Here is a 16,223-nt window from a genome sequence, read left to right as displayed (position 1 = left end):
TGTGAGGGCTCCAGATCCTTACCAGCAAGCCAGATACTGGTGTTGGGGGTTTGAGGTGGGAATATGGAATTAGTTATCAGGAGTTGGAACTCTTTAAGTCTGACTCTATCCCTGATTTGTGACCTAGGTTTAGTCACTTAATTACTCAGAGCCTCATTGTTCTACCTGGCAAGTAATATCCATCTGATATTATTACTTCGTTTTTATGTAACAGTTATAGAAATCACTAGCTACTACATTAGACCATATGGAAAAAATCAAGGTACTACTGTGATACATTCAGACAATGCAATATTATTGAGAGCTAAAAAGAAATGAACTATGAAACCATGAAAAACATAGAAGAACCTTACATGCTTATTACTGAGTGAAAGAAACCAATTTGGAAAGGCTGCATACTGTATGACTCCAACTCTATGACATTCTGGAAAGGGTAGAACTATGGAGGCAGTAAAAAGAGGAGTGGTTGCCAGGGGGTGAGGGAAGGTTGTGCTGAGTAGACAGGCATAGAGGAATTTCAGGGCAGTGAAACTATTCTGTGTGATAGTATAATGGTGGCTGTATGTCATTATATGTTTGTCTAAATCCATGGAATGTACAGCATCAGGAGTGAACACTAGTTTAAACTGTGGACTTCGACAGTATTGAGGTGTCAGTGTAGGTTCGATTGTAACAAATGTTCTGCTATGTGTAGCTTGTTGATGGTGGGGAGATGTGGGGTGGGGAGGCCAGGAGTATATGGGAACTCTACTTTCTGTTCAGTTTTGTTCTGAACCTAAAACTGCTCTAAAAATAAAGTCTTCTTTAAAAAAAAAAAACAAATCGAGGGACTGCCTTTATGTTCATTGTAGTGTCCTCTTTTGATCGTGCATGTCAATACTTTTGCTGTATGTAGAAACTGGAGAACAATATAGTAAAAGCATGAATCACAGCTTCAGTACTTAGGAGTATACTGGAAGAAGATGAAAATGGGCTAGGTGCAGTGGCACATACCTGTAATCCCAGCACTTTGGGAGGCTGAGGCGGGTGGATCGCTTGAGTCCAGGAGTTTGAGACCAGCCTAGGCAACATGGCGAAACCATGTCTCTACTAAAAATACAAAAAATTAGCTGGGCGTGATGGTGCATTCGTGTAGTCCCAGCTCCTTGGGGAGCTGAGGTGGGAGGATCACTTGAGGCCAGGAAGTCAAGGCTGCAGTGAGCCCAGATCATGCCACTGCACTCCAGCCTGGGTGACAGAGTGAGATCCTGTCTGAAAAAAAAAAAAAAAAAAAAAAAAAGGAAGATGAAAATGCTATAAATGATTTTTACTGTGGCCATTCCATCCTTTCTAAAATGTGAGAGGGGTGTGTGTATGTTTGTGTTAGTGGGTGCATACGTGTGTATGTTCAGGTGTGAAGACTGTAAATATTTGTATAGAAATTTGTGGATTAGATTTTGTAATTAGATTTTGTAATTTTCATCACCTGTGAAAAATGTTTTTCTTCAGGTTTAAGATTTAAAAAATTCTCTTTCTTTTAATTTTATTAATTTATTTTTTGAGTCAGGGTCTCACTCTGTTGCCCAGGTTGAAGTGCAGTGGCACGATCATGGCTCACTGCAGCCTCAACCTCCTGGGCTCAAGCCAGCCTCAGCCTCCTGAGTAGCTGATACTGCCGGTGTATGCCACCATGCCTGGCTAATTTTTGTATTTTTTGTAGAGACAGGGTCTCACTTTGTTGCCCAGGCTGGTCTCGAACTCCTGGGCCCAAGCAGTCCTCCTGCATTGGCCTCCCAAAGTGCTGGAATTATAGGCATGAGCCACTGTGCCCAGCTAAATTTTTTATTTTTTTATTTTTATTTTTATTTATTTATTTATTTATTTTGAGACAGTTTCACTCTGTCACCCAGGCTGGAGTGCAGTGGCATGATATCGGCTCACTGCAACCTCCACCTCCTGGGTCCAAGAGATGCTCCTGCCTCAGCCTCCCGAGTAGCTGGAACTACAGGTGCGCGACATCAGGCCCGGCTAATTTTTTGTTTTGTTTTTTTTTTTAGTAGAGATGGGGTTTCACCGTGTTAGCCAGGATGGTCTTGATCTCCTGACCTTGTGATCTGCCCACTTCAGCCTCCCAAAGTGCTGGGATTATAGGCGTGAGCCACCGCGTCTGGCCCACCCCAGCTAAATTTTTAACCAAATTCGTTTTATTCATGAAGAGATCGTTCATGCTTTTTTTCTACAATGCTGAACCTCTCTCTTTAATAAGATTTGTAGTACTAATGATTTAAAACAAACAAAAGCAAATGTGTTCTGAAATTCTGAAAGATGAGTTCAGGTTTCTTGTGTCTCTGATGAAGTAAACTCAGATAAATACAGAGAAGTGCAAATTATCCTTTGTCACATGTCTTGGAAGAGCCAATCCCATGAAGTTAATCAGTCATTATTTTGGCAGGCTACACTTGTGAGGAACTTGCACCCTCCCTGTTGTTTGACGAGGGGGGTCTTGTCAGAAAGTAAATTTATAACATTGTTCATTTTTTTCTTTAAGTGATTGTAACAAATATTTGGTGGTAAATTTAACTACTGAAATTAGGAATACTTTGTGAAACTAAGAGGGTAGCATTCAGCAGCTTTAGAATCTTTTCTTTCTTTTTTTAAAGACAGTCTCGCTCTGTCACCCAGGCTGAAGTACAATGGCAGGATCATGGCTCACTGCAACCTCCACCTCCTGAGTTCAAGCAGTTCTCATGCCTCAGCTTCCCGAGTAGCTGGGACTACAATTGTGCCACCACCATGCCTGGCTAATTTTTGTATTTTCTGTAGAGATGGGATTTTTGCCATGTTGGCCAGGCTGGTCTCGAACTCCTGGTCTCAAGTGGTCATCCAGCCTCAGCCTCCCAAAGTGCTGGGATTACAGGGGTGAGCCACCAAGCCTGGCCTAGCAGCTTTAGAATCTTTTAAAATTTATGTGTCTGTGCTATTACTGTAGATGATTTTTAAAATTATGATTTTAAGCATCAAGAGTGTGATATTAAGAATGTACTTTTGTTAAAAATACTTCCCAATTAAAAATGCCAGTGTTTAGTTATTTACAAGTGTTACTTTTGTTTAAATGTAAGGCAAATATTACATTTCATCATATAATATTTTCTACATGATATATACTGCCTGCTACGATATATTTTTCTAATATTATTGTCTTTTTCTGTCTTTTAAGAAAACGTACAGAGTTGAGGATTCTTAAAAGGTATCCTCATCTTTGAAAATAATGGATCTATTTCTTAGTGGATGTATTCTGCATAGAATTTGGTTAAATAATCTGTTATATTTTCCTCTTCTAGCATCTGATTCTGTCTTGTGTTTCTGTGAAAATGTGACTTCCTACATTATCTCAAATGGTACCTAGGGCTTGGAGTAGGTAAAACAATTTGTTTTGTCTGAGCAGTGTTCCATAAAATGATAGGGGCTTTGGTTTTTTTCCTCCTTTCCCCTCCTCCAATTTAGCATCATCATGGTACTTAAATTGTATTTTCATATCCAACTTGTCAGGGACAGCTACTGTGCAGCCATCTCCAGTCAGCATTCTTTTGTGAGGAAGACCACAGCAGCTACAGTGCAGAGGAATGGGAGAATTTCTGTAGTGTCCAAGACAATTCTGATATTAACAAAGCAGTGCTGCCTTTAGGTTGTGGGATACTGCCATGTAATGATGAATGACAAGCTGATGGTATGTGCAGCGGTGTTCTGTAAACAGACAGTTACAGAGGGACAGACGTTTTGCTCTATTGGAGCTTAATTTGCAAATTAGTAGCCTCTATGATATATCTTATTGTGGTACAAACACAATGATTCAGGTGCTTTTTTTTTGAGACGGTGTGTTGCTCTGTCACCCAGGCTGGAGTACAGTGGCGCGATCTTGGCTCACTGCAACTTCTGCCTCCTGGGTTAAAGCAATTCTCCTGCCTCAGCCTCCCGAGTAGCTGGGATTACAGGCGCCCACCACTATGCCCAGCTAATTTTTTGTATTTTTAGTAGAGACGGAGTTTCACCATATTTGCCAGGCTGGTCTTGAACTCCTGACCTTGTGATTCGCCCACCTCGGCCTCCCAAAGTGCCAGGATTACAGGCGTGAGCCACCACGCCTGGCCTCAGGTGCTTTTTTATGGTAACAAACAGCTAAATTGTGCAGATTATAAATGGTTCTTAGGTATTTACTGTGTCTAGGGTCTTTGATGGGTCAGGTTACATACATACATACATACATACATACGTACATACATACATACATACATACATACATTTATTTATGGTACAGTCTCGCTCTGTTGCCCAGGCTGGAGTGTAGTGGCATGATTATAGCTCACTGAAGCTTCAAACTGCTGGGCTTAAGGGATCTTCCTGTCTCAGCCTCCCAAATAGCTGGGACTACAGGCATGAGCCACTGTGCTTGGCCCAGGTTACATTTAAATTGGGCATCTATTTTACGCATTCATAATTATGGCCCTGAACTGCCATAGAGGTATAAGAAATCTGGGATGTACCTAGATTTCCACAGGGATATATATCCTAATATATTTGATTTCTGAGATTAAAAGGCAACAGGTAGCATTCGCTTTGATATTGTACTTTCTTTTTGGCAGCTGTCATTAAAAAAAAAAATAGCCAAACATAGATTGAACTAGCATTAAAATGATTAGATGTTAAAAATCAAGTGATTGAAATATAATTGACATTGGAAATAAAAGTCACATTTAATTAGCTGTTGCTCTGAGTTAAAAATTCATACTAGACAAATTGTGTTATTCTTTGGTACTATCCCTTTTTTTCACATTGCCCCTGACAGTTTCGTAAGCATTCCCCACCATTAATTAATTTGATTCCCAATATTTTTCTGAAGGAAGGAGGACGGTATAGTTTAGTGCTTCAAAGAAATGTAGAAAACTTGAATGTAAGCCATCTGGACTTTTAGGTCTTTTATCACACATAAATATATTACAACTACCATTCCTAGTATGCATTGTTCGATTGTAGTTTATGTGTTTATACTTTTTTGCTGCAGCATCGTCGTATGTTACATATTAGAATCTGTAATTCTCTAGGGGTCACATCTCTCTTGAGTACAACAGCCACACTCTTTCTTGTTTGACACAAATTAAAGGCAGTCCCAGGTTTTTAGAAGGGTCCCTAAATTTAGGCAAAGTCTGACTATATCAATATTAGTCTTTTATAGTCATACATATCAAGTTAGGGGGAAGATGGGGTTGAGTTTACCTATTAGAGCATGAGTGAATTAAATAAGAAAACTGCATTTCAATCAGGCTAGCAAATAAAAGGTCTAAAGTCTAAATTTTTAGAGAGATGGACTGTAAATCCTAATGATATTAATAAAGGGTCTCATCTCCTATGGAGATGAGATGTAAAATCCATTGATGTAAATACCTCTGTGTGTGTGTGTGTGTGTGTGTGTGTGTGTGTGTGTGTTTTGAAGGAAGAATAAACCCCAAAGAATATTTTTTAATTAAAAAAGTAAGCTGAAGTCTAATCAATACCATGATACATGCATTCTTTGCCATCTGTTAAACATCCATGCAGAGAATTTTAAACTTTACTGAAAAAAATCTCTGATAATTACAGTTGCTGCTGTTGTCAATTTGTTTATTTGTACTATATAAATTCCATGACAACTTGAGAACTATAAAATAATTATGTCCCCAAATCTCAAAACCAGGAAAGAGACCTTCTTTTGTAGACAATGTGTCCAGTTCACTGTGTAAGATGAGGTTGTAGATGCTGTTTCTGTCAAACAGGTGGTATTTTAAAAGGATATGTACTTTTTAAAAGAGGTTAAAAAGGGAAAGAAACTATTTGTCTAATTCTTTGTGAATCTCAGAGAGTCTGGGGAAAACTTTCTAGTATCTTACAAAATGAAGAAAGTGCAATTATTTTAGCTAAGTATATTTTTATAGCTTCTGCCACCAGTATTCCTCCCTGTCTTCCTCTGTTAGAATTCTATCCTGTGTCTTGCCTGGACTATCCCCTCCAATAACTCCAGTGCAGATTCTCTTATTGAATTTTACTTGAATTAAGGAGGGAGTTTATCTTGAGTTTCTCTTCTGTGTGTTTGTCCATAAAATGGCATTCTGTGTTTTTGTTCATAAAATGGTGAAATCTTCACTTAGTTTCTGTTTCCATTAAACAATACATACATTTTACTCTAGATTATAATTTTGTCTCTAATGTTACGACAGTAACACATCCCCTCTTCTTTAGAGGATAATTTTGTGGCACATTCTGAAGACTGCCCTGTCTCCTTCCTGCATCCTCAGCGTTGATGAATATTGGTGTGACTTATCAATGCAGTGGCTGAGTTTTAGTTAGACGGTAGAAAGTCTTTTTTTCTCCTCTTTGAGTAAATTCTGATCTCATCAACAAATAAACATTTCTCCAGGTTAGTTTTTCCATACGCGTAAAATTTAGTATCCTTGGTTTCATTTTGAGCAATTGGTGTGTCTGAAGACCTAGAAAGATTTTGAGTAAGATTTGATAACTTTCTGCATTTGTGAAAAGTTACAAGTCTCTATCAGCCTCTGGTATAAAGAGTGAAGGTTTTATTTTTAGATTGCATGTTGATTCATGGAAGGAATAAAAGGATGCATCTTTAAGGCAATACTGTGTAAGAAGATGTCTTGAGTGGGTGTGGCCCTCTAATAATTGATACGCAACAGATACTGCCATGTAGAGCACAAACCAGTGGAGTGACTGAATGTGTGAAAAAGCAGAGACTTGCAGCACTGACATCCAGTTGTGGAGGGCAGGGTCTTGGAGTTTCTTTTGAAAGAAGCTTTCTAAAATTTGTGGGAGCAATTTTTGATAGGAATAAACTGGTGGGTTGATTGGAGGGGTGGGGGCAGTCCTTCCGTCTCTCCGTCTCCCTTCTCTGGAGACCATGGAACGTGGAACGATTGACTTAAACGGTGGAAAAACGAACCTGATTTTCTGTTGTATTAGACCTATAAAATTCCGTATTTTTCTTCAGGATCTGTCTTGCTGTCGTGTGAACACGTTGATAGTATCGCTGAATGTCACAATATTGATCACCGTGACTACCTGTCTTGGAAACTGTGACTTGAAGTGTCAGAGGCTCTGTGAACTCTTCTGCCTGAGCAAGCCCTGATGAAACCCAGTGATGCGAATGTCAAGGGAATCTAAGGCTCCGTGTTACATGCTGGGTTTATGGAGCAGTTCTTGACAGATGGATTGAAGGGGGCGGTACTAGCAGTTCTGGAGGCCTGGCACGTTGGCTTATTGTTTATAGAAATATATTAAGAAGAAAAGATGATAAGTTATTAATTTTTTCTCCCTCTCTCCCTTCCGTCTTTGTTCTTTCCAGCTTTCTTTTTTCATTTCCCTGATTTTTTCCCTCTCTTTTACCTCTCATTAACTTATCAGTGAATGATGAATGGCCAGTTTGTGAAATTTAGCCCTTTCTCAAAGCTTCAGGATAATGTTCCAATATAGTTAGCTACATTTAAAGATCTCCATTATATGTGAATACCTTTGAAAATATCAAATCATGTATGCCAGTATAACCTTCGTCAGTGACCAGCAGCAGTCATGACGTCTTCGTTTAAAACACATAGTAGTAAAAATATAGGCTCATCTCCTGTGGAGATGAGAGGATATCCTTTATATAGGGAGCAGTGAGAACCTTGGATGATACCACACAGCTAGGGTTTTTGAGATATTTTCGCCGTATTCTCTTGCTGCCACCCAGAAGTGGTACTGACCTAAATCCGGGGTCCCTCTGAAGTCATTTGAGTGCTGTGTTTGCCAGAGCTGCAAGACTGAACTAGAACGAGACTGGATTGTGAGACTTAGAAAAGCCAGCTAATATGCACAGCACCTCTCCTTTACTCCCAGTCCTTGGAAGAGCCTGCAGGGCCTCCACACCTAAGGAGCACCTCTGCTGCAGAGCTCACCTGGCTTTCAGTTACTGGTTTCTAAGTGCAGTCATCTATATTTAAGTGACAGAGGGCATCAGTGCTTCCTCAAAATCTTGATTAAAAAAATTTTTTTTTCGCAGATAGCAACAGACATGTATAACCACACATGCAGTATTCTAATCTGGTGAACACAGCAAGGAGTAAGGGACAATTCATTTCTGAGTGGCAGTTTGACATACCAACGCTATCTTTTAAAGAAAGCTTTACCCAGCTCATATGATCTGACCTGTAATGCAGAGCTCTCTTTCTTTTTCCTTTTTTTTTCCCTCCTCTCAAGGACTGATGTAAGTTTGCAAGTATTTTGATCATGTCCCCCCACCAGCCCCCACCCCAAGCTTCCACGGCTTTGTTTCAGGTCCTGGGGGAGGAGCAGTTGTGAATGCAGTGTGACTCACTTGACTCCCACGCTCCTAATTCTGGTTCTGATTGGTCGTCACCTTGCTCTAGCCATATGGCTGAAGAGTAGTACTCTAGCCCGCATCCCTTGCTCCTGCTTTCCCTACTGTTCCCTTCTGTTGTACATGACATTGGAAACGGGTTCTGGGCTTTGTTTCTTGCTTCTAGTGTACTTTAGCTAGGCAGTGAGTAGGAGAGCACATTGTGTTTCCTAAGGATGGCTGTAGAGGAGAAAAAAACACCCTTTCCTTTTGTAACTGGTATAGTAATTAGTTTCCTGTGCTGTTTTTGTCCAAAGTTTATTTTTTGGCAGGTGTCATGTTTATGTTGTATTATTTCCTCCTGATTTATCTCCTTCCTCTGATTTGATCTGTTTTGGGTTTTTCGTTGTTGTTTTTGTTTTGTAAGAGCTCTTAGGGTTCCTTTCTCTGGCTGCTGATGCTGCACGTTAGCTAGTTCGTTAATATGTTTGATGTCTGATGGGGAGGAGGACTGAAGCAACTCTAAAAAATTACTTAATTTTTAAATGTCTAAATGTTCTAGCAGTCACCAAGCAATAAAATTTACATGAGATTCTCAACATTATCTGCAGCACCACTGCTATTACTTCGCCTTCTCCTAAACTACAGCAGTTTAATTATTCTGCCTTTTATATTGGAGAAATAGAATTTTGAAGTCTTGAAAGTTAACTTTATAAGCATTTGATATTTTATTAATTTGCATTTTTATTATTCTGCAGATAGTTTCTGCAAAGACTTTAAACTCTGCATCATTTAAAAAAAATATTTACTCAGAGAGGCAGTGCTAGCAGAATATAATGCATAGCAGAATTTTTCACCCCAAAATTGGCCTTTATATAATATTTTAGTTGTCTGAAAACAATCAATAATAAAAATATTTTTCTGAAAACCTCTTAGCCGGGCGTGATGGCTTATGCCTATAATCCCAGCACTTTGGGAGGCCAAGGTGGGCAAATTGCATGAGCTCAGGAGTTTGAGACCAGCCTGGGCAACATGGCGAAACCCCATCTCTACAAAAAATAAAAAAATTAGCTGGGCATGGTAGCACGCTCTTGTAGTCCCAGCTACTTGGTAGGTTGAGGTGACAGGATCGCTTGAGCCTGGGGCGTGGAAATGGCAATGAGCCAAGATTGTGCCGCCACACTCCAGCCTGGGTGACAGAGCCAGACCCTGTTTCAAAAAAACCAAAAAAAAAAAAAAAGAAAAACAAAAAGAGAGAAACAAACCAAAAAATAAACAAAAACAACTCTCAAGAGAACTTTTTTTTTTACTTAAAGATTTTAGAAATTCATTTTGTACATATTTTAATGTTCAAATATGTTAAATGAGTAATCCACAGATTTGGATTCTTTAGAGAATATGGGGGATGAAGTTGGTTAGAGCCATAAGCAGGCATTTGAGAATTAACCTGGCTCTTATGGTTTCATCTAACTATTTAAAGCTCTTCATTCACTTCTTTTTCTTCATTCATAATCTATATTAGAAAATCACAGTCTATTTTTATCAGAAATAGCACACCTCCGCTAATGAACTAACTTGAAAGTGTATGAGATATGAGAGGAATGCTGCTTATACCTTCTTCCTCCTATTAGGGCAGGAGAGTCAGAGCCCAAATATGGCCCCAAATAGTTATTATATGCTTTATGAGCCATTTGTTGGTCTTTGGTCCCACCACTTTACACATCATGTAAAGAGAACAAGGACATTTACTGAGCAATATAGTTTTTTTTTTTTTTTTTTTTTTGAGACAGGGTTTCACTCTGTCACCCAGGCTGGAGTGCAGAGTGCAATGGCATGATCTCGGCTCACTGCAGCCTCCATCTCCTAGGTTCAAGCAATTCTCCTGCCTCAGCCTGCTGAGTAGCTGGGATTACAGGTGTGTGCCACCATGCTCGGCTAATTTTTGTATTTTTAGTGGAGATGCGGTTTCACCATGTTGGCCAGGCTGGTCTTGAACTCCTGACCTCAAGTGATCCACCCACCTTGGCCTCCTAAAGTGCTGGGATTACAGGCGTGAGCCACCGTGTTGGGCCAGCAATATAGTTATAAGTGCAGAGTATAGTTGTGAACCAAATAAGCGCCTGCACTCATGGGGCTTACATGCTGTTGAAGTGTATTATAATAATGAAGGTATCCAGAAACACATTTCTCTTGGATTTGAGCAAGGCCTAGAAAGTTTGAAGAACTTTGACATTAATTTTTCACTCCACGCAGTTCAATCCCTACTCTGCCTAAACAAACATGTGTACCTCCACAGAACCTGTCCCAGCAAAGAAGTCCTGCTCATGAGTTACACATTTCAGTAATTTAGAATGTGTTGTTTATATGGCATATTACTGGGATCAAGGTTTCTTTGTTTAACAATCTGTTTAATGTTTTCAACTGGGACAGATACATGATGTTTGCTTAATAAAAATTACTATGGCTAGTATCTGTGTTATCATATGCAAAAAATAATAAGCTGGGCCCAGTGGTGTGTGCTTGTAGTTCCAGCTACTTGGGATGCTGAAGTGAGAAGATTGCTTGATGCCAGGAGTTCAAGGCTGTAGTGCATGCACTATGACTACACCTGTGAATAGCTACTGTACTCCAACCTGGGCAGTATAGAGAGACACTATCTCTAATAATAATAATAATGACCAACGATGTGCCAATCACAGTTCTGAGTACTTTCCATATAACAAGTCATTCGGTGCTCATAAGAACCTCAAGGGTACTGTTAACCACCTCATTTTAAAGAGCAAGACAGTGAGGTACAGGTAGGTTCATAAACTTACCCAACATCTTAGAGCTGTGAGTAGCAAAACTGAAATTGGAGTTGAAGTAGGATGGCTCCAGAGTCCTGCTTTTTACTGCTACGTTGTATACTGCTCTCAGCATGCTAAGTTAATAATAGGACATCTGAGCTCTGCTGTGTGATCTCCTTCAGATTTTTCATTTGTGTGCCTCAGTTGCCCTTTATATATAAAACATTTCTTACACCATCAGTTTCATATTACCAATAATGTATATTAAATGCTTTAAGCTCTTCATATGTAGAACCTGTGTAAATTTAGATGTAATAAGTTTTAGATGAAGCTATTTATAGGAAAGATGTCAGAGCATATTTCTATGCAGCTGATAGAGCAGTATTCTAATATCTTTTATTTCTTTTTGTCTTCATTTGGTAGAAAAGAGTAGTTGAACAGCTACGGAAGAACCTGATAGTAAAGCAAGAACAACCGGACAAGTTCCAAATACAGCCATTGCCACAATCTGAAAACAAACTACAAACAGCACAGCAGCAACCACTACAGCAACTACAACAACAGCAGCAGTACCACCACCACCACGCCCAGCAGTCAGCTGCAGCCTCTCCCAACCTGACTGCTTCACAGGTAAACGTGTGGATGGAACATTGTAGGCTGCAGATTGTAGACTGATTTGGTATTGGTCATATAGAACTGGGTCCTGTCTCAGACTACACTGAGCTCAGCTAGAACTAAACAAAAGTTATTTTGATTGCTTTTTTACAGTATAACCCAGATAAGTATCACTTGTAATCATTGGCAGAAGGAAATAACATTACTAAGAAGCAAAAATTAAATGATTTCCCACCTGTCAGAAGAAGGGGAGAAAGGTAGTCAATAACAAAAATCAATTATCTGCTTTACAGCAGAATTAAAATCTTATTTTGAATTTTTGGAGGTATTTATTTACACTTGTTCTAAAAGTTTGTGACTTGACCTCTTCTGGAATTCTTAGCAACTGGGCATAGAGTTATTCCAGGATCAGTGCTCTTGGGACCAGATAGAAAGAAGCATTTGGAAGGGTGCTATGGCTGGGCTCAGTAGCTCATGCCTGTAATCCCAGCACTTTGGGAGGCTGAGGTGGGCAGATCACTTGAGGTCAGGAGTTTGAGACCAGCCTGGCCAACATGGTGAAACTTCATTTCTACTAAAAATACAAAAAAATTAGCCAGGCCTGGTAGCAGGCGCCTGTAATCCCAGCTACTCGGCAGGCTGAGGCAGGAGAATCACTTGAACCCAGGAGGCAGAGGCTGCAGTGGGCTGAGATCACACCACTGCACTCCAGCCTGGGCAACAGAGCAAAACTCCGTCTCAAAAAAAAAAAAAAAAGAAGAGTGCTATATTTGCACTATTCATAGAAACACTCATTTTTAAGCCCATATTTATGAGAAAATGTATTTGTTCTAATACACTGATGGGAATCTGAAATGAAAGCTACAGGTCAAAACTAAAGAAATTGGAGCTTAATAAAATTCTAACTTGGTGTAGCTGTGCAAATGTTTTTACCAAAAAGGGCATTTAAACAAGCATACAATTTAAGAATCGTGAGGCAATCAAGATACACAAAAAGGGCGTATTTGGAAATGATATTCCAAATGATACTTGGATCCTTGAAGGTCACAGATCCCTTTATGACTCTGTTGAAAGCTATAGATCCCTCTCCAGAAGAATATACATTCACACTTAATACACTCATTTTTGCACACTTCAAGGACTTTGGGATCCTCTGAAACCTAAGCGTGGATACCTCTTACAACCAACACCAGGTCTTTGCTGTGTCTTTATATATAGAGAAAAAGAGTATCGTTCAGTTGGCTGTTCACTGTTTATGGACATTGGACTGGTTCATGTGCAACATTTTGCAAGTAAAGAATGAATTTTTTATAAGAACACTAAAGATAAGTTAACATTTAATAGAGGTTACTGTATACTGGCAGTCTCCTAAGTGTTTTACATAATGGACATACTCCTCACCCTAATCCTAAGAGGAAGTTATTATTATTACTATCTCTGTTTTTTTTTGTTTTTGTTTTTTTGAGATGGAGTCTCACTGTGTCACCCAGGCTGGAGTGCAATGGCGCAGTCTCGGCTCACTGCAACCTCCGCCGTCTTGGGTTCAAACAATTCTTCTGCCTCAGCCTCCTGAGTAGCTGGGACTACAGGCACGTGCCACCATGCCTGGCTAATTTTTGTATTTTTAGTAGAGACAGGGTTTTACCATATTGGCCAGGCTGGTCTCGAACTCCTGACCTCGTGGTCTGCCCGCCTTGGCCTCCCAAAGTGCTGGGATTACAGGTGTGAGCCACCGCAACCGGCCCACCATCTCTGTTTTTTAGAAGAGAAAACTAAGGCACAGAGAGGTTACATAATTTACCTAAGATCACGGAGGGTGGTATGTGATGGAGCTAAGATTTGAACCTAGATGTTCTGGCTGAAAAATATGTCCATTCAACTACTCTTCTGTACTGCCATTCAATACCAAAAAAAAAAAAGAAGAAGAAAAAAAAGAAAAAAGCAATACGAATACTGTATAAAACCAAAGAAGGAAAAAGAAAAATCCCTGTTGTAAATTAGATAGCTAGGACAGCCTACATAAATTTTTACCCTAATCACCACCCCAAGGCTATTTGGAAATTAGGCATTCAAAACTGACTTTAAAAATCTCCTTACCAGCACTTGTATTAGTTCTGAAAGAATGTTTAGAGGATAATTTTTGTTTAAGTTTTAAACAGAATTGGGTTAGGTTGTTCTCTTTCCAAAGTACAGGTTGATCAGAAAATGTTTATCTGAAAGGAGTGTGGTAGAATTCATTGTTTCCTGTTACATAGGAGTTTCCTGTCTTAACCCATTGAAACATCCTGTTCAAGTAACATTTTATGTTATAAAAATCAAAGGAGGCTAGGCACAGTGGCACACGCCTGTAATCCCAACACTTTGGGAGGCCGAGGTGGGTGGATCACTTTAGGTCAGGAGTTTTGAGACCAGCCTGGCCAACATGGCAAAACTCCATCTCTACTAAAAATACAAAAATTAGCCATGCGAGGTAACATATACCTGTAATCCCAGCTCTTCAGGAGGCTGAGGCATGAGAATCACTTGAACCCGGGAAACAGAGGTTCCAGTGAGCCGAGATCGTACTGCACTCCACGCTGGGCGACAGAGCAAGACTCCATCTCAAAAAAAAAAAAAAAATCAAAGGAAGCATTTCCAAAATATAATAGCTTTTCCTTTCCCTGGTAGTCTGTGTTGCTTTGGGATGGTGGATGGTAAGAGGCCCAGGGCTACCTCCAAAACAGTGTTGTATAGCACCTCTCCATCCAGTAGCCCACCTGATATATTTAATTGATTTTGCCAACCTTTTTTAAATATTGTTTTATTTAATGCAAATGTTTAATGTTAAAAACCAAAAGGATCCTCTGAGTTTTTGGTTTTTGAGTTTACAGGTAAACTACAAATCTGGTTTTTGGTGTTTGTTTGTTTGTTTTTTAGACAGGATCTGGCTCCTTGACCCAGGCTGGAGTGCAGTGGCACAATCTCAGCTCACTGAAACCCCTGCCCCAAGCCATCCTCCCACCTCAGCCTCCCGGGTAGCTGGGACTACAGGCACAGGCCACCATGCCCAGCTAATTTTTGTATTTTTTGTAGAAACAGGGTTTCATCATGTTTGCCAGGCTGGTCTCAAACTCCAGAGCTCAAGTGATCCACCCATCTCGGTCTCCCACAGTGTTGGGATTACAGACATGAGCCACTGCACTTGGCACTACTAACCTATTTATTGGTACTACCAATCTATGTGGTAGATTCTGGTATACAAAGAGCAGTGGTCCCTGCCAAAAGTCTGGTATATCATTATTAATAATTTTTATTCATTCTGTAAATATTTGTGGAGTTCCTACTGTGTGCAAGCACTGTTCTAGGTAATGTGGAGACTAAATTCACAAATCAGAGGGTTTCTATTTTCAAGAATTAAAAAAATTTAAGATGTAGAGAAATTTTGAGGGCAGAGTAATTTTGACTAGAGGGATCAGAAAGTACTTGTCAAGGAGGGTTGCATCTGAGCAGGGCCCTGTCAGATGAATGGGATTTTAGTGATAGAGCAAAGGGGAAAGAGCTTCACAAGTATAGAGAGTAGTATGAACAAAAGGATGGAGTCAAAGTAGTAAATGTATGCCCTGGGAATCGTAAGTAGGCTGGTGTGGTTGGAGTGTGTGATCCACGAAACGATGGAGAGGAGGTAAGGCCAAGCCCTCCAAAGCATGCCAAAGCTTCTGGGTTTTTTAACAGTCATAGGGAAGTCTAAGGCAAGGACAAATGGGAGGTTATATATGGCATATATTAAATACATATATTTAATGTATGAGGGCAAGGACGAATGGGAGGTTATATATGGCATATATTAAATACACAACTTCAGAAAGAATTAAATATTAAGTAGCAATCGGGGCCAGGAGGAGATGCTAAGAGGAGAAAGTTTTTTATTCTAAGTCGGGTGATTGGCATATACCAAGGCGTAGAGAAAGCAGTGAGGAATTCTTTTTGGGAGAGGGAATGGGAACAGTTTGCTTTACTTAGTTAACGTCAACTCATGCTTATGGGTATATTTTAAAAGTTTTCCAATCTACAGAAAAAGTGAAAGAATAGAACAGTTAAATACAGGTATACTCTCCAACCTATATTCACAGCCCTCTAATTTTTAATGGCATAATGCAAATGTAAAGAAGAAAGCAGTTAATAAAACCAAATGGAAAACAAACCTTTGGAGACAAAAAAGGGAAAATTTCTATTTGTGGTTGTTTGAGTATACAACATGACTGCGTTCAAAATTAAACCAGCAAAATAATATAAAATAGATGTGGAGGTTAGATCCCATAGTAATAATCCCTTAAATTCTGATTTGTATATTGGAGTTCATCTGTTTTATTTTATTTTGTTTTGTTTTATTTTATTTTATTTTTGTTTTCTTTGAGACAGGGTCTCACTGTATCACCTAGGCTGGAGTGCAGTGGTGCAATTACGGTTCACCTCAGCCTTGACCT

At 39.6% G+C, this 16,223-nt stretch overlaps 1 protein-coding gene across 35 annotated transcripts in view; it reads left to right on the top strand.

Annotated features, from left to right (window-relative positions):
• The window catches only part of PHF21A (PHD finger protein 21A), a 188,472-nt gene that overhangs the window by 129,588 nt on the left and 42,661 nt on the right, over positions 1-16,223 (top strand). For all 35 annotated transcript variants that reach the window (XR_010135467.1, XM_055354774.2, XM_031015998.3 and 32 more), the window contains one exon: positions 11,569-11,775. Coding sequence is in view for 33 of the 35 variants with exons in the window: in XM_055354774.2 (XP_055210749.1) it covers positions 11,569-11,775 (207 nt within the window). In the remaining 2 variants the exon portion in view is untranslated. The remainder of the gene's footprint in view (positions 1-11,568; positions 11,776-16,223) is intronic.

This window comes from Gorilla gorilla, chromosome 9 (assembly GCF_029281585.2).
Source record: "Gorilla gorilla gorilla isolate KB3781 chromosome 9, NHGRI_mGorGor1-v2.1_pri, whole genome shotgun sequence".
Lineage (NCBI taxonomy): Eukaryota > Metazoa > Chordata > Mammalia > Primates > Hominidae > Gorilla > Gorilla gorilla.
This window is presented reverse-complemented; position numbering and strand designations above follow the sequence as displayed.